Source organism: Puma concolor, chromosome A1, assembly GCF_028749965.1.
Source record: "Puma concolor isolate L17-30 chromosome A1, mPumCon1.1.hap2, whole genome shotgun sequence".
Taxonomy (NCBI): Eukaryota; Metazoa; Chordata; class Mammalia; order Carnivora; family Felidae; genus Puma; species Puma concolor.
Window position 1 is genome coordinate 170,576,609 of NC_141667.1, and position 19,551 is coordinate 170,596,159.

General features: G+C 38.3%; 1 protein-coding gene across 8 annotated transcripts in view; it reads right to left on the bottom strand.

Moving 5' to 3' along the window:
• CLYBL (citramalyl-CoA lyase) overlaps positions 1–19,551 on the bottom strand; it is a 269,270-nt gene that overhangs the window by 21,595 nt on the left and 228,124 nt on the right. For 7 of the 8 annotated variants that reach the window (XM_086708818.1, XM_086708824.1, XM_086708809.1 and 4 more), the window contains exons 6-7: positions 18,241–18,408; positions 13,549–13,673 (exon numbers count right to left, since the gene is read on the bottom strand). In XM_086708818.1, the coding sequence (XP_086564944.1) occupies positions 13,549–13,673; positions 18,241–18,408 (293 nt within the window). Of the gene's footprint in view, positions 1–9,007; positions 9,549–13,548; positions 13,674–18,240; positions 18,409–19,551 lie in introns of those variants that run through there. The other variant, XM_086708828.1, reaches the window with a different exon arrangement.

A 19,551-nucleotide genomic window follows, 5' to 3' on the forward strand; every position in this document is an offset into this window, starting at 1 on the left:
AAAAATTTTTTTTTAACGTTTATTCATTTTTGAGACAGAGACAAAGCATGAATGGGGGAAGGTCAGAGAGAGAGGGAGACACAGAATCTGAAACAGGCTCCAGGCTCTGAGCTGTCAGCACAGAGCCTGACGCGGGGCTTGAACTCACGGACTGCGAGATCATGACCTGAGCCGAAGTCGGATGCCCAACCGACTGAGCCACCCAGGCGCCCCGACATTTTGATTTCTGGCACTTAACACTCGAGAATGTTTTCTCTAGTGTATTGAATTTTCTCTAGGGTAATTTACTAGAAATACAAATTGATCTAATTCTTTTCCTACTCACTTTATTTCCAAATCACATCTCTGAGCATCCAGGGAGCTCCCTCTGACATTCCAGTGATGGTGGTGCTCCACTGGCACAAGTGGAGAGCATTTGAGTACAGCTGTCACAGTCCTTTTCAGGAGGACGTTCTTCCTGCATGACTCTAAGTCTAATGCCCAGTGAAACACTTACCTTGGCAGTTTCCAGTAAATTCCTAAAACTTTTGTCAGCCTTGGCCATTATGAAATTTTTCTTCAAGATCTTGGTTGTGCCCTCTATTTGCTTAAATCTTGGGAGGCCCAGCATGGCCTGTGATTAGCTCTTCCTCCCTCACAAAGTCAGCTGCTCCTCCCTACTCCTCAAAAAGGCAGAGGGTGATGCTCCATTGAGGTATTCTGATGGACACTGTTTCATTCTTCTTTCTTTCCAGTTTTTCAACCTATCACCCTGGAGAGTCCTTGGACAGGCCCTATTATGGCCTTGGTTTCCTCATGACTCAGTTATGACATTCCTTTAAGGATGTTAGTTTGGTTGCCAGGCACCCACAGCCCCATGGGGAGGTCTTACTGAGAGACTGCTGGGATATTTACTGGGAAGGAGCACCTTCCTAATTGGGATCATGTTGTTATCTTTCTAAAATACTGGACAGGATCATCCAGTTGCTTAAACCTGGCTGTGGTTCCCTTTGGACTTACAAAATCAAGTGCAATCTCCTGACCAGGGCTCCCCATGAGGAGACTAGACCCTACCTCTGCTTTCAGCCTTGTCTCCTACCAGTCTACCCACCTATCCACCCACACACTCACACTCTTCTGTACCTTTCCCATATGCTCTGTTCTCTGCTCTGAAGCACCTCTCCTTGTCTGTCCTGTACACTCTTCATCTTTTTTTTTTTTTTTTAATTTTTTTTTTCAACGTTTATTTTTTTATTTTTTGGGGGACAGAGAGAGACAGAGCATGAACGGGGGAGGGGCAGAGAGAGAGGGAGACACAGAATCGGAAACAGGCTCCAGGCTCCGAGCCATCAGCCCAGAGCCTGACGCGGGGCTCGAACTCACGGACCGCGAGATCGTGACCTGGCTGAAGTCGGACGCTTAACCGACTGCGCCACCCAGGCGCCCCTCTTCATCTTTCAAAATGTCAGATGTCATGTCTATGAAGCATTTCCAGACTTCCCTGGTAGGACTGATCTCTCCTTCCTTTTTTAAAAATAAACTCTACACCCAACTTGGGGCTCAAACCCACCAACCTGAGTTCAAAACTCAAGGCTCCAGGCACCTGGCTGGCTCAGTCAGTAGAGCATGCAATTCTTGATCTTGGGGTCATGAGCTCAAGCCCCATATTGGATATAGAGCTCACTTAAAGAAAGAAAAAAAAAAAACAAAAAGAGTCACATGCTCTACTGACTGAGCCAGCCAGGCACCCCTCACCTTCCTTTCTCTATACAGCTTCTCATTACAACCCTTGTCACACTCTATTGTAATGATCTGTTTACACTGCTATCTTTCTCAGTAAGCTGTAAGACTCTTGAGGGAAGGGGCCATGTCTCATACATCTTTGAATCCCCAGAACCCAGTACTCAAAACATGGTTTCGAGTGGAGCTTGGCTCTTTGGTGGGGCTCAAGTTGGATGACTGAGGGGAGGATGATAGGGGAAGATGCTATCTATCTTACCCATTTCTTCTCCTTCATCTGCAAGCATCTTTCTATGCCACATGACCTTCTCCTGGTCTGGTAATACCACTGGTAAATTGGCTAACACTTGCTGAGACTCCAGTAGGACACAGTGACTTACCTCAACAAATGTGATCTTGGGTTGGGGTCAGGTTAACTCATGCATATGTCTTAACAGTTAAAGTGCAAGTAAGTCTGTCACATTTGTAGCACTTAAAGACTGAGGGGCTACAGAGAAACAGAGCCATCAAAATGGAGGTGGTCTTGCCAGAGAAGGACTTCAAGGAATAGGTACATTTAAAGTGAGGTTTTGGGGTGCTTGGGTGGTTCAGTCAATTGAGTGTCCAACTCTTGATTTCAGCTCAAGTCATGATCCCAGGGTTGTGGGATTGAGCCCCGAGTGGGACCATGCTCAGCATGGAGCCTGCTTGGGATTCTCTCTCTCTCCCTCTCTCTCTCTCTCTCTCTCCCACCCCCCTGCCCCTGTCCTGTTTGTGCACACGCACTTCCTGTCTCACTCTAAAAAAAAAAAGTCAGGTTTAGAAGGTCAGGTATGCCAAAGGACCAAGGTGTGTGTGTGTGGGGGGGGGGCACGGGGAGAGACTGGGAATAGCAAGTAGAGACAAACCAGTGGGGTTGGCTTTCTCTGTTCTGCAAAAGCCTTGCACGCTTCTGGTCACCAGTGATTCAACAAGTCAAGCAAAATGGAGGACCACAGTATGAGATACTGCATCTGTCTATGGCTGAATGGGATTCTCTAGCATTAGGAAAAGGAAGCCTAATCCAGCCAAATTAATAGGGATGACTGCTGGTTCTGTTACTCATTAGCTGCTTGACTTTCCATATGACAAGGCACAAGACAGCCTCTGCTTGATGAAGCTGGACTGGAACCCACTGGAATCCCTCTGTTCTTGCCGCATGCCCTGGTAGACCCAACACTTGCTCCTTCTTGGACTCTGAGGGGAAAAGGCTGAACAACCTGTTCCTTTTCTTTATTCTGGGCATTTTCCCTCTAAGCGTGATCTGGGGATCCAACAATGGGAAAGCTAAGAGCTGGCCTGGTCCAGCTTTGTTTCTGAGTGGGACCATGGTAGATGGATTGACCTGGGCACCAGAGGAGGGTGCTGGAGTTAGGGGAAGGATGTTCATTCTCCCTTGAGGAGGAAATATGAAGATTCCTTCAGCAACTGTAGCCTATACTCTAGTTAACCATAGTCCTTAGAAAGCCTATAATATTCATTTCCAAACTAAAAATTGGAGGCATGCAATCTTATCAGGAAGACCCATTACAAAAAAAAAAAAAAAAAAGAAAGATTTTCATCATAAAGTTGTACTTTATGATTTTACAAAACATTTCAAAGACATTTTCTCACTTGCAGGAGGGAGGGCATGGTACTTTCTGTTTTACAGATGCAAAAGCCAGTTCGGATTTAGTTAACCTTTTCAAAGAAACTTATGGGAAGGATAGGACTAGAGCCTAAGGCTTACCACCTGAAATCCCAAACTCTTCTAAGTGGTGTACCCCAAAGTATGACTGGTAACAGCAGTACCTGAGATGATTAAAGAAAAATATTTAAATATAAAAAATTAATATATATTTGTTTTATATATTATATATTTAATTTTTTTATTTTGATGTGATTTATCAAAAAAATAACTATCATATCTAAGCTTATTTCAGAGATATTATTACTCAGGATGAGGCTGAAAAAATGGTATATAGGTAAGGTGCAAATAAGCAAATATGTGAAAATGTAATTAAAAGCTAAAAAAAGTTTTTAATGTTTGTTTATTTTGAGAGAGAGAGAGCACACATGAGCAGGGGAGGGGCAGAAAGAGAGGGAGAGACAGAATCTCAAGCAGTCTCTGTGCTATCTGTGCAGAACCCAACTCGGGGCTCCAATTCAAGAACCATGAGACCAAAACCTGAGGTGAAATCAAGAGACAGACACTTAACCAACTGAGCCACCCAGGTGCCCTGAAAATGTAACTTTAATAACTGAATTCAGGAACAACTGAAATATAACATGCTTCCATCCTGAGTTTCCACTTGACAGTTTTTACTATAATTATTATGACATCAGAAATACTGAAGAATATTTTCAGTGAGAAAAAATTCAATAATAAATATGTGAATGATATTTTAAGTTCTCAAAAAACCTAAAGCATTTGTAAGAAAGATTAAAGGGGATGACATTTGATCCTCGTATGTGCTTCTTAGTAACAGTAACCCTTTGCTTCATAGAAACACGTCTTTTAAAGTTGCCATTAAGGTAGTAAAAGAAAATTTCTGAAGACTTGGAAAATAGAGAACATGTTTTTCTTATTTTAACACCTAAATTGTAGTGATAATTTGGTAGATATTTTAATAATATTTTGAATTAAAATTCAACAGCCAATTCCTGTAATAGCCAGAGAATTTTAGATGCTAACATAGTCTACATGAATTTCTAAGAGTTCAGCTGAATTCATTCAACACGGTTGACAATTCACATTGGGCTGATGGGTCATTACTACCAGTGCTGAGATTCTGACAGATGATATTCCATGGCCTTTGATGGGGAAGCCCTTTAAATGATTCCTAAGAATGTAATAGTTGGAATATCTGAAGAGGGGTTAGTTTTGAGCCAACTGGTGAATGCAGCGACAACTGCTTGGGAAGGCATCTCAGCCCCTGTCTCAGACACGGCTTTAGAAGGGGCATGGGCTGTCGGGGATCCTGCCTGCTGGACAGCCTATCAGATTTATTTTCCGATTTCTGAAAGGTGAAAAAGCCTGGAGAAGCTGCCTCCTTTCCTCCATCTTTTCCCAACTTGTACAAACTCTTGTAGTTCTCCGACTTGTACAAACTCTGAGCACAGAACCATCAGTGGGGTCTGGAAGGCAGCGCCCCTGGTGCTCCCCAGGGCACTTCCACCAGCCAGGTCAGTAGTGGCCCAAGAGGACACCAAGCATCACCTGTCCAGGCAGCCCCTCTGTGACTTTCCACCAAACAGAAATAGACAACTCTCCAGGATGGGTGTTCTGAGGTGGTATTCTGTAGCTGAAACAAAAAGTGCACACAGATACATACAGAGAAAGGGTCTTGCTTCTCTTGTTTAAGGCACCTTGGTGCAGAGGTTAGGAATATGGGCTTTTGGATCAGCTACACCTTGAACTCAAGCTTTGCCTTTTCCGAGCTGTGTGTGATCTGCAGCACACACTATTACTTTTCTAAGCCTCAGTTTCTTCACCTGTAAAATGGGGATGATAATACCTCCCTTCGAAAATTGTCTTGAGAATTAAATAAAATAATGTATACAATGGCCTGTCACGCAACAGGCTCTCAGTACATGGGAGCTGCCACTGCTGCCACCACTACCATTCCTGTCACTGCTGCTGTGACTGTGTCCTCTCTGAGACTGCTGCCACTACCACAGCCAATGCTGTCACCTCTACCTGATTGCTATTGCCACCACCACAATCCCTGCTACTCCTGCCACTGCTATTGTTGGCTGGAGATGATTTAATTCCATTTGTCACAGAAAGATTCAGTGAAGTGTACAGTATTTGAATCATAACAGAATTTTACGTCTTCAGAGTAGCTTTGAGGGTTCTGAGGGACATCAACATTCTGGAAGGTGCAATGAGCAGAGGCCAACTCATGCCTAAAGCTTCCCACCCCCTCCAAACATAAATCAGAGACTGAACTGTCGCTTTAAGAAACTAGACTCAGGGGTGTGACAGGATTTGACACCTCATCAGTATTTGAAAACAAGTACATTTAAAAGAACTTAAAAGCTTAGAATATCAGCTGAGGAGATACTAATGAAATGCAGGTGACCTGATATTGGGAGCATCACTTACACTGGAGGAGGAGGTAAAACAGGACAGGGTTTCCAGCAACAGAGAGCAGGAGAAGGAAGAATACTGGCAAAGGCAAATGGCCCAATGCATTTATATAAAAAGGAGGAAACTCCCCGGAATGTGGAAACTGAGTGAATGTAAAATGAATAGACATCATTAACATTTTGCTTTTTAAAAAGGAAGCATGAAATCACTTAGCTTTAGCCCTGCATGGAAAATGGAAACACTTGTGTTATACTCCAGTAAGGTTATCTGGGGACTTTACCAACAGTTTTAGGAGGCTGGAGGAGAAAAGAAGAGACAGTGGAAGGCTTGCGAGATGAATTTGGCAGGGAAGACAGAGGTGACTGGACAGGAGGGAGGAGAGCAGAGGTGAATGTTTGGGTCAATTATCTTAATATGTGACGGGTCCCGAGTTGTCTACTTGCCCAGATGGAGGGTCTCAGTGGATTGGAGCCATTTTTACCACACAAATGGAAAGGGGAGACCAAAGGTGCCTTCGTTTTTAAAATTCTTCTCAGAGCCCACGAAATGTAGGCTGCAAGATGTATCTTTAAAAATATTCAGGCAGGATGATCAGATAGGGACAGACATGTCTTTATTTTAAATTATCTTTTGACAAGGAAATTTAGAAAAACCTGGCCAGGTATGCCACGTGGAAAGCTACCTACTGAAATGAAACAGTTGGATTTATAAGCATATTGCAATCTAAAGGAGTTTCCACATTTGCTAGCACATTCGAGGTCATACTTAATTTTCTGGATTTTTTTTATAGCTTTATCAAGGTACAATTTGCATACCATAAAATTCACCCATTGTTAAGTGAATAATGGGTTGATTTTTAGTTAATTATGAAGAGCTCTGCAGCCATCATCTTCCTCTCAGATTTTTTTTAAACCAGAAATCTTACTTGAAAATAGTTTTATTTTTAACACTGAGTTAAACATGTAAACATTTTTATTTAATTTAGAATATTTTATGCCATATTTAAGCTGGTATTGCCTATGAGAAAAGCAGAGGGTGGAAGTCATTTTAAGGCAGCTTGTAGCTAAGAGCAATAATATTACACTTCTATTTTATAACCTGTGGGTTCATTCTTTCTTTGGAAAACACATCTACATGAACTAACATTAACTCAAAGTCACTTTAAACTTCAAAGATTTATTAAAATATCACTGAAGAACAATGATGAAATAACTGGTGAAAAGATTTTCTTCCAATTATTCTAGACGTGAACAAAGGGTCAGTATGATATAAACTGTTAAAAGTACAGTGAATAATTTCTTTCTAGCACTGTCAGAAACTTGGAAACTAGTTTGCTAAATAGTATTTACTAAATGTATATTGTATACCTATCTCTGTCCAAAATGCTGTGGGGGGGTATGTGATTCAGCAAATAGAATTCCTTACTCCCTAGGGTGGTGGTGAGAAAGTTCCCTACTTTCTTTTCATTCAGGTCCACTAACCTAAAATGGAAAAAAAAAAAAAAAATTGTAGAAACTCTTGATTTTTTTAATAAAATAAAAATTCCCCTGCTTTTAATATAAAAAGATTTATAAAATTCCTTAATAAGTACAACAAAAAATTCAAAGAATGCTCTGAACTTCTTTACTATAATCAGGTAAAGGAGAGAAGGCAACAGATGGTCGTGGGGTATGGAGATGATGTGGTAAAGAGAGAGAAAGAAAAAGAGGAAAAAAAGGGAGAGAATCAAAAACAGATAAAGAAAAAGAAGAAAAAAGCAAGAATTCGTGGAAAGGAAAAACGAGGAAGGAACAGGAAAGCCATACATAGAATCACACACATACGGACCCACACACACAAAAAGAGAAATACTCTACGAGGAAAAAAAGAGAGATGTCCAAGGAGTAAAACCATCCTTTTCATGGCCCATATTTGGATCTTGCAATTAAAGACGCTGAAAGCCATGGTGTGTTTGTGCAACCACAGGTGTAAGAACAGGACATTGGGAACCTGTCCTTCGAGCGAGATGAAACGAGGCTCAGGGCGAGATACGGCCTCTTTGCCAAAGGCTCCCAGTGTAGCTCGGAGAGTTTCCAATCTACACTGGGAGATAGAATGAAAGATGACTAATAGAACAGAACGGGGTGTGTGGTGATCAGAGCAGAAGTCTTTCTGGGGCAGGACAGAATTGGGAAGGAGGGCACCATGTGGGGAATGATGGCAGGGAGTGCTGGGAAGGCACACGGATACTCTTGCTCTTTCCCTCCTCATCAGTTTCTGCTCAGGCAAAAAAAAAAAAAAAAAAAAAAAAAGCATATGACTAAGAAAAAGATACCAATGTGAACTAACCAAATTCACATTTTGTTTGTGACTGAATACTTTTAAGGTTCTGTCTGGTTTTGGTCATTGGCCTAGGGTCACCAGGACCCAAGTGAAACCTCACTGATGCCAACTATGTTCATGTCTTTATTTATAAAGTTTGCCCTGAATTCTGGTTGGGGCTCTATCACCACCTTGGCTGTGAGTGGCCTTGGGTAGCTTCTAAACCCTTGGTGAGTCTTAGTGTATTAAGTTGTAAACTGAAATAATTTAACTAGAAGATTTCTGAGATTTTATCCAACTAAAAGAATTATATTTTTAATTGAAATTGAGCAAAAAAAATTTCTTGAGACTATAAATCAGAATAGAAAAATTTTGATTAAAATATCCCTGAGAACATGCTATAAATTAAGGTTGAAGCAAACAACTTTAAAAATCAGCAGATTTAACCTACATATACGATCTCTTATCCTCTAGTACTAAACCATTTGCCACTAAAACTGTGAAATAGGATCTATCAGCACTAGAACTGTATTGCCTTGATATACATGTTTAGATCTGCAATTTGTTGTGAATCATATATCAGCCTGGAAGTCCTCATTGGCAGACTATCAGCTTTTTAAAGAATTTGACTTTTTAAAGTCAAATCTATGGCATATAATTGTAAAAATATTAAATGAACAAGGAAATAAAGGGAGAAATGTAATAACTATGCATCTCAAAAGTAAGGTTATGTTCCTTCATCTTTCATTTTCACCAGACATCACTCGGTTCTGATTTTCGTATTCCTGCTTACAAATAAAGGGGGAAAGGCTGTGGGTGGTGGGACGCATGGGTGTGGGAGGGTACACTGTTGTCTATTAGTGGAATCAACCCTTTCAGCTGACAAAGACAACAACCAAATCTTTAGATGGTTTATTTGATCTGCGTGAAAGAGTGGCAGTGGGATTTCTGGCACTTGAATAAGCGGAAACAATATTTTTGGCTAGAGAGACTTCTGAGTTCTCTCAGGGAGTCTTCTAGAAGGCCATCTGGCCCAAACAGTATTTCTTTTGTAAAGCCCTGCATTTGGAAACACAAATGAAAGGTGTATAAGCTGCAATCAGATACCTATGAAAATAATTTGCTTTCAGTATGTGGAGGGGGGTGGGTATTATTCTTTGTAATTCTCTAGATGAAAAGACTCACATGAGGAAAAAAAAATCTTTCTTTAATAAGATATAAATTCCCAATTTATGTTCCAGCAGAGGGTTTGCTTATTAATGTAAACTTATTAATTTACATTATTGTTTTCTCGCGAGTGAAAGTAGAATGTTTCGATGATGTTTACAGTTATTATGGCAAGTAGTGACCTTGTTTTTGACCTTTTATAATTGTTAACTGAACCTAGATTTTAAAGGGGAACATTTCCTCTTCCTTGGTTTTTAGCCAGCTTGTGAAGCTGTAACAAATGAAAATAACGAAAAAGTTAGACGAAATCCTTCCAAAACCAAATGAAGCACCTATAATAATGATCTGAGTAAAACTGAAAATGACGCATAGCCGTATTTGTGGTAGGATACTGCAGAAACAGGAATATTCTAGCAAAGTATCTTTAAAATCTATCACATGTAATATACTTTGCTATTCTTTCACATTTTTTCTGTTAGAGTCTCCATTTATAAACGAATGGTAAATTCTTATATTAAGATATCTAGAATTACCTATTAATCATTTCCTTTAGCTGTCATTTTTTGCCCAAGAAGAAATGAATATGAAAAGAGAAAACATTTAGCACTGGGTTTATAATAGAGACATGAAAAAATATGCTATATCATAATATATGAATGTATACATATTGCATAAATATTTATATGTACTTAACATGTAAGTTACATATCATGACATAAACTAAATACTTGCTTGAGATGTTTTCATTTCAGTTATCCAATATTCATACTATGCACAATTTTTAGTTGATAAAAAAAGAACTGTCAAAATCATATTTTTAATAAGCAATTCTAAATTCAGTTCTGAATAGAGAATTTTCAAATAGTGGAATTGCCACTAATATGGAAAAAATAACAGAAACAAAATCAGCCTTTAAGAAAATCCTTTATAAATTTAAAGTAAATCACATGGAAAGTGATTTATCCTGGCTAAAGTTTCTACCAATAATTTGAAGCTAAAATAATTAATGACATGAAGGTTATATCTCAAAATATATTTTTCTGGAAGGATTGGAGAAAGACTCAAGTTTGATTAATATTGTGGACATATATCTCACGACTCATGTCTGCAAGTTAGACATATTTTAGCTTATGGGAATTAAAATAGGAGCATAGAGTATGTGAAATGTTTTAAGCTTTTCCGACAGATTTTTACAAGAAAGGTGAGCTTGTAATGTCAATCTATAGCCTAATTCCTATTCGTGGGGGCTGTTGTGCCAGGCAAAATTCTTTAGCCTATAAATATCTATAGTTTCCTGAAACAAAGCAGTCACTAGTATCATTATCCCAAATGGTACCACTATGCTGAATGGTGACAGATTATATGAGCAGATTATTATTTTTTTAATGTAAAGTATTTTTTACCTGACATTAGACTAAGGGGACATCTTCTAATTAAAATAAAACAACAAAAAATTCTGTGACACCAAACTGAACTCCAGTAAGTTACCTACTTGTGATCTAAGTATTCCCACAAATTTTGTTATTTGGAAGGCACAGAAGAAAAGGTAGAACTTTTATTTTTGATAATAATTATTATAGTTATGGAATAAGAATAATTATTATTACTATAGAAAACACAAATGAACCAGCATTACCTGTGAACTTCAGCTATGGCTTTGGTCTCGGGGCAGAATATAATTTAAATAGAAGTAGAGCAAGGCAAAAATATATAATTTTGCTTTCTTGGGTCATTTCTACTTAAAAACATTACTTGAATGAAATTTTCATCCGAGTGGGGAAAAAAAGGTCTTTTGGAAATTTGTAACTGTCTCACTAGGACACAAACTATCAGTTTCCTGTAGTTGAGAGAGTCACCTGTGCTTTGGACAAAATATCTGAGGGTAGATGTTTTCACCAGTGATTCACATTTGAAATAAAACAGATTAGATGTTTGTTGGAAGCAATACTTTATACAATTGAGCAACCTATTTATACTAAATCTTTACAAACAGAACACACATTATTTAAACCCCAAGACCCTTCAAGACCCAGAGTCACCTACCTGCAGACCCAATTTTTGTGACCAGCCAATTTATAGGCAAAGTGAAAGAAACATGCGAACAGGATAAAATAACCATATGTCCCCACTGGAAGCCCCATTACTTGAATCATTTAAACCTTGCTGGACAAAGCACCAGGAGAATTTGCTGTAGGAAACAAACAGCAATGGGGCAGAGAGGAAATGACCTAATAGTAAGTCTCCCTTCTGCTCTAATTTCTGAGGTTCTGTGTTCAGAAAAGCTGTCCTGTCACACTGTTGTGGAAGCTTATACTCCAACAAGAGAGCATTTCTTATTAAAAGAAAAAAAAAAAAGCCAATTCAGAATTTAACTTTTAAGTTGCCATCATCAAAAGGCAAGGACACTTTGGGACAATTTTGTTTGGGAACAATACTTTTAAGATATGATGGAAAAGTGTTTTTGCTTTCATTCAAGAACTGAAATGCCAGCAAAAGAGTATGTTTCTAGTTTGAATTTTGTTTGCTGGCTACCGAAATTTAGGGTAACCTCTCCCATACTCCTAGCTGCTTACAATACCAAGAGGCATCGTTTGATGTAATCCAATGTGAAAACCAGGGTAGACCATTAACGGAGGCAGTGGTGACCCAGACTGGAACTCTGCTTGGTCTGCCATTTTGATGACCCATATCTTGCCTCAGTTTATTATTTCAGTAAGAAGTATTTATCACATGCATATTCTTAGCTGGCAGAAGGTACACACAGAGAGGTGTAGAACATTTAGTGAATGTGTGCATAGGCACAGGCAGGAGAGGGGAGTGGATGGAGTTATTGGTATGTATGAATGGAAAAGTACATGGCTCTTCTCTTAGGTAAATACTTATGTGTATTCATGGAGCACCTGGGTTTTGGAGTCAAGATATAGAAATGAACATAAAACACAAATGTCAGCTTCAAAATATTTTTCTATAAACTGCAGTGTTTTTCCAATAGCCACTCCTGATTTGAAATCAAAGAACACTGTCCTGAAATTGGTGTCAGTCCAAATGGGATGTTTCTAATATCACATATTTTGCCTTTGGATTTTAAGTGCAGGTTTGTGCAAAGATGAGCCTGTGAGTGTGTGAGGGTGAACGTGTGTGCAAGGTCAGAGCTGAAGGCAGGTATCCATAATGAGCGGAGGGAGTGACCCACTTAATACTGTTACCCTCATTTCCAAGTCCCGGGATTTTTAGGTGTTTTTACTGCCAGTGAAAAGTGTTAAGTGGTACCTCTCACACTGATGTCACCAGTTCACCACCCAGAGCCAGTTTTGTCTTTTTTTTTTTTTTTTTTGTAAAGGGGACTGTTTAAGATTTAGAACCTTGGTAATGTTTCAACATTCTTTCTCTCCTAAGTACTTTCGCATCGTAGGTATTAAAACTCCACTCCTTATGTAAATAACAAGGCCGAGTTCAGATATTACCTCTAGGATAGATTTATAAATGCAACTTTCCCCCCATTCTCTTAAAAAGAGTCAAACGGTATTACTGCAAATAACCTTTAAGATAATTAACTGACAATGCTGCGAGTAGCATAAAATCTTCCTTCAGGCGACACCTAATTTAAGTGTTACTGGCACAAAGTGGAGACAGATTGCGCATCACCACTGCAATATTTACATAGCAGAAACCCACAGAGCAGGAAACGCGAGGCTCAATGATGCACTAAATTAGGAACAACCGTACTCCAGCGTTAATTTGCTCTCCATTCTATCCAAATCTCAGGTCCAGAAATTGGTACAGACACATATACAACCTCCCACTCTTAAATGACTCAACCAGAGGAGATTTTGGTACATTTTTGCCCCCAAATTAATATAACTTGGAATTTATTTCTTCTCTCCACAAGGACCATTTGATCAAACTGTGCTTATTTCATTACAACTTGCTCTCACTTTGATCTAAAATTATTTTCCTATGAATGTTGGTTGTATCTGAGTCTGTAGAGAAAAACTAAACAGACTTCTATTTTCTCAAAGGCTGCCAATATAGTTTATGAACAGAATAAACTATAGAGAGACTTGAGGGCCAGTTAGCGAAATATTCAGAAACATGGAAGGGCCAATTTACCTGAAGTGAATTTCTCACTGGTGAATGCTGTCCCCCTGCCCCCATAACTTACCCCTCTCAATGAAACGGTTTTTGAAACAAATGAAACAATATATTTTTTATATTTTTCCCCACGGTATTTTAAACACCAGTTTCACCCAAGGTATTAAGAAAACGTTTACCTTTCCTAATTGTTGATGTTCTTTAAAGGCAGCGATCAGTTCTTCAGCCCACTTAATCTTTTCAGGGGAAGGAGAAAACTGTTCCTGAACCACAGCAATTTGGTTAGGGTGTATCACCTGCTTACCTACAAGAAGATTAATAACACCGGAAACACAAAACAACAAACAGATGTTCAAACAAAATGTTTCAACCAGGAAAGCCTCCTAATGCCTCACAGACTGTACGCAAAATAACTAATATTTTACAACTTTTTAAAAAGAAAGGAACTGCAATCTGGCAGGCTTTTCCAGAATACCACATAAGAAACCTAGAAGAATGGGAATAATTGTGTTTCCTATCCTATAGAAATACCACCTTAGCACAGATAATCTCTAATTTTTAGTTACAGGTGGGTAGACTGGCAGCTCGTTGGCTAATCCTTTGGCAGAAACTTTAAAGGATAATAACTGCAAATTAGCGTGATTATTTTGAGTTAAAGTATAAAAAAATGATATAACTCTTTCAAATTGTACAAGTTGTCTTTTGCTTATTTTGTATCATTTATCCCACCTGCCATGATTTCTTTTAGGAGCAGTCTGTTGGTTTTCATAAAGCTTACCAGAAGCAGATGTCAAATAGCGGCTTGTAATAACATTTAATTTTCTTTCTTATAGATGAATACAGTGTGCCATTTCTAACCACCAACAGAAAACTGGATGTCAATGAAAATATTTTATTCAGTACAGTGACACAGAAGGCAAATTTGAACAGTGGTTTGGTCTCTAGATTACTCCGTTTTAAAATGTTTAAGTAAAAAAGTTACAGAAAGTTTCTCTACCCAAAAACATAACCAGATTTTCCCTTTTATTTTTTAATAGAACGAAGACTCAATATTTCCTTATCAATATTTAGATACCCCAGAAGAAATCTTATCTCTGTAGTGATAGCTTTAAAAAAGCTTTCTGCTTCTTTCTTAAGTTTAAGGATCTTAAGTAAAAACATTACACAAACATAAGACTCACAGGGTTCTATGAAATCATGAAGTCATTAAAAGAAACAACTTAACAATCAGGGAAGTATGCAATTGAATCAGGTCATTAATAAAATACAACATAATTTAATGATATAATAATGACAAGGTTATATTTTATTACATACATTATAAAGTTATGGACATATTTGGTTCTTTAAAAATGAATGTGCACTTAATGATAATTTGCTCTCCTAAATTTATTTGTCCATATATCAATTTGTTTTGCTTTTGAAATAGTTGTTTTAACATTTAGGCAGTACAAATTATACTCTTGATGTTTTTAAAAACGGTCAATTCCTGTTACTCTCATTATTCTATTGAATAGGAAAAAACCCAATATTTGTTAAAAAAAAATTTCTTAGTGTTTCAAGGAAAAGAGTTTAAATGAATAAATGTCACAGTATCTTTTCTTACAGTAGCAGAATTAGAACCTTTCACATTGTTATTTCATTCTTATCTGTCAGCACACTAATACAACATTAAAACCCTATACAAATAAAGCTGCTTTAAATTATTTGAGGAATTGTGCTCGTTTCAGCAGCATATATACTAAAACTGAGGAATAATTTCAGGGAACAAATAATACCAGTGATGATAAATGAGAGCTTTTTTTAATAGTAGGTATTGCAATTATATTTAAGTAATCTAATTGTTGTTACAATATTATTAATAAAGGATATCAGTTCTGGTAGTCATTTTGTACTAATTGTTAGTCCTGAATTTTATAATTTATGTACATAATTTATACTGATGTGTTAAAAGCCAGATTTCACGGGAACTTCTTGGTACAGACACTACGACTTGAGGAGAAAAACAAACTATTTAGAAATACTCTGAAACCATGGATGGCTTGCAAGTATCCATCTTTTAGGTAATGAGGGTAATTTTCAGATATGTGTTAAGTTTCAGAAATTTATGAACATCCATGTATGAAGTTATCTTTTGTCGATTCTTACATATCCCAACAACAGGACATCAGACTTTAATGTCATGTGGGAGTGAAGCAAATATTTTATACAGAAGAGCTGTTATTGGCAAGTTACTGAGGGTGCAAAATTGGAAGACATTAAAATTTATGACCATGAAATCCTTTTTACAGTACCACTTGATATATCGTGCTTTAAATCAATACCTGTCAAGTCTTTTAGGTGACTGTATGATGGTGTCATTTTTGTCTTCTACAAAAGACTGCAAAAAAGAAGAAAACCTACCGTGCTTCATATTTATAATCTTTCTTCTCAGCATGCAGGACTGGAATACCTGTGATGACTAAGTCAGCTGTTGAAGCTTTATTCCAAGATTTATTTTTGGCTTCTTTTTATAAAAATAATTCCTAATGTTAATAGCCACTTATAGAGCCAATGCATTGATTTAAAATCAATCTGCATGGACCGTGGCCCAGTGAAATAATGACTGCAGAAAAGAAACTATAACCTACTAGTTTGCTGCATGGCTAACTTTAAAAAAATACAACTCATTAAAAATAATATATAATTTTGAAAAGTACAGAAAATCCTTATGGCACAGACTGTCCCTTATCAGCGTTACAGATATCACAATACTTCCACTTGATTTGAAAACTTTCAGCCACTTGCTTCAGATAGAGTATTTCCCCTTCCTTCTGTCCCTCCTTCCTTCCTCACTGTCCTCCCTTCCTGTGCAAAGCCCAAGTTATGGCAATTAAATGACAAATAATTAGGACAAACAGATCAGAACTGGGTCTAAAATACTCAAAGAAAGCCCTTATTGTTTAAAAATACTACAAGTAATCTCATATCTTATAATCAGACTAATTACCTTTTATTGGTATGTAGAAATATAATTGGGACAACAAAGCCCTTCTTTCTAAAAATTGCAAAATGGTTATGAAGTGTAGCTCCCCACTTTACTGACTTGTTCACTTGCATATATAATGGGCACTGTACCCTCTGTGCCTCCCCATTCTCCCCCTGCTTCCATTTGTGTGTGTGTGTGATTTAATACTCCCTGTTGTTGAGAAACAATAGTGCCAAGCCCGTAAGCTCCTCACGCTGAGTTGGGCACAGTCTAGAAATTTAAATCTGATTTGAAGTAACTTGTCTTCTGCGATTGAATTAGGGACCAATTTAATTCAGTCCTGTTTCTTGGAGAAATTCTCAAACTCCTTTACAAGTTCTGGAGCAAACATTTACCCCAGAGGTAGCTGAGGACACCCAGGTTATACGGAATGATGGTGACACAGGCCAGCATCAATTCAGTGTTTTCAAAAAAAATTTTTTTTATTGAATTAGTGCCCACTTCACAGCAACATCTGGCTGCTTGGCAGCCAGTGCTACACATTTTAGACCAACAACATCGAGGTCTATTAGATAGATTTCATGGAGCGTTTCTCCAACTTTTCCATTTGGGCTATTCCTAACTGGTCATTGGAAAGAGGCAGGTGTAACACACCAGAGACAAGGACAACCTCAGGGCTGGGGTAGAGGGACTCTTTCTTTCTTAGTCACTATTAAATGTAGGGAGAATTCATTTATTAATAGTTCAGATGATTGGAAACTATTTCTCTAGAAGAGATCACATTCGTTTATTAAACAAATTTGGTGGTGGAATCACATTTTATTTTGACTCTTCAGGTTAAAAACAAAAACAAATGTCAGAGCTTCATTTAATTCTAATGTAACATTAACATTGTTTCTTAGGTTGTTTAATTTTATTTGGGGTTAAACCACCATCCATTAAGAGATCTTTTACATTGAAGGTCACTGTATGAAATATTTATCTCCATAATCCCTAACTGGCTGCATTTCAAAAATATTTACAAAAGGGATAGTAAGGATGTTTGTCTCTTTTCCTTCTTATCTGGGTTCATTTCAGATCATGATAGTCTTATAACTTGCAGCAGCAGAAGAAATAAGAATAAAAGAGCTTATGGTGTTTCTTATCCGCAGTTGCGTGTGTGTGTGTGTGTGTGTGAGTGAACACAACTGCAGACATGTGTTTGTGTGTAGAATCCTACTGTGGTTTTGAAAAAAATGGATTTCTATTGCAAAAACACAATTTTCGGTTGCTCTCCAGACTCCTGGGGATCTGAGTGATCGGACATAGCAATCAAGAGATATCTGCCTGCGCTCCAGGATGGGATTGCAGGGGACCCACTGATCTGAGTGCCAGCCAATGCCTGTAGGTGTCGTCAGGTGCAGAGATACGTACTGGGAGGTGGGACAGAAGGAAGGGGCTTGAAGTGGCAGGAGAATATAAAAGTAAAAAAAAAAAAAAAAAAAAATCAAAGAAGATATCACTGTTGTTTTTCAGAAATGAATTAATATTTTGAACGTTGGAGGAAAATTTTCTTCTATCCATCAACCCAAGTTCTTATGGCAATTCCCTCAAAAACACTTCTGTAATAGCTTCATCCCTCCCTGAAGGTCAGCAAAAACAAAATACTTAAGAGAAAAAGTGGTAACTAATGTAAAGAGAAAATAAAACGAGTGCTTTGTTTTTTGACTTGCGGAGCCAAAGGAAACCATGACCACTTATATAGCAGGTTCTTGCCCTAGATGGTTTTTTTTCACACGCCAGATAGAATAAGTATAAGAGACATGTGGCTGCAACAGAAACACGACTTTCTGGTTATAGTTCTACATTTATGGAGTGTTTGCGAATTTAGATACTGCTTCTAAGATGTCATCAAGAGTCATACCGGTAAACCCCATTGCGGCTCCTTCCCTGGACTGCCTGAGGAGCCCCTCTCCGTCTCGAAAGTCGATGTACACCAGATCTATGGCCTGCAGACCGAAGGCCTTCGCTATAACAATAATCTTTTGTCGGGCGTACAGAATATCTTGGGCTTCTTTACCACTTGTTGCACCTGAAATGGGATGTTGACAGCAAAGGGAGACATTAACTCTGGAAACCAAACCCAGCCATCTATTGTAGAAACTCCCTTTGTAAAGGCATCTATGTCATCCTGGGAATTGCTCCCCAGCAAAACTATGATTCTAGTATAGACGAAGAAAGGGATATGTGGATGCAGAATTAAATTTCATATGTGTCTATTTCTCTTGGAAGGCATCGTTCAGTGTCATTACTTGTGTGTGGAGTAAGAAAAGGCCCCTCCTGTATCTCAGGAGATAGAATCACAAATGATGGGTCCCAAATTACTTCTGGTATATTTTTTCCTTCTTGCCATTGCTTGGAAAGTATCAATCCAAAGACAGCACCACAAAAGGTGGCCGAGTGGCTGTGCAAGGAAATGGTTAACTTCTCTCACCGAGCACAGAAATTTGCGTGCTGTGGTTGCAGTGCCCTGCCATAACTAAGGTTCTGAGCCAAAGAGAGCAGCTTCAGGGTTTGGACGAAGAACTTGGGGAAACGGAAGGGCACTCATTTTGAAAGAGGCAGAAAGTGTCCGCTGAACTGTCGGAAACACAAAAGTCTCCTGGAAAGGCTGGTATTAAAATAAGTTCCTTTTCTTTCACCCTAGGAGCGGGTGTGTATGGAGTATCACTGTTTCTATTTGGACCGTGACACTGCTCAGGGAAAGCGCCAGTATTGAGGCCACTGGAACTGTGGTTCTGCAAATGCTTTGTGGCCTTGGCCTCTTTTCTAGGTATGTCCACAGTCTCTAGTTATCCCTGTACCCAGACCAGAGGCATACTACCCAACGGATGGGGAAGATCAGTGGAAACTAGCATGCTATCTCAATAAATGTTTAATAAGAAGAGTTCTGAACTATACTTTAGGAGGAATTTAGGATCTATTTTAAATAATATTTGCATACTACATTTAGTGTAGAAAATGATTCATTAAAGCAAATGTGAAATTGCTTTAAATTTGTGTTAGAAGCCTAGACAGCCCTCATACTGATGTGAAAATAAAATATTTAAGCAATGGAGAGGTTGTTCATATATTATTATGTACAAAGTAGATGTCATATGTTCCTGAACCACATCTGAGGTTGCAACAGGCTTTTTATTATTTCATATATGAACAGCAGTAATAATGTAGTGTT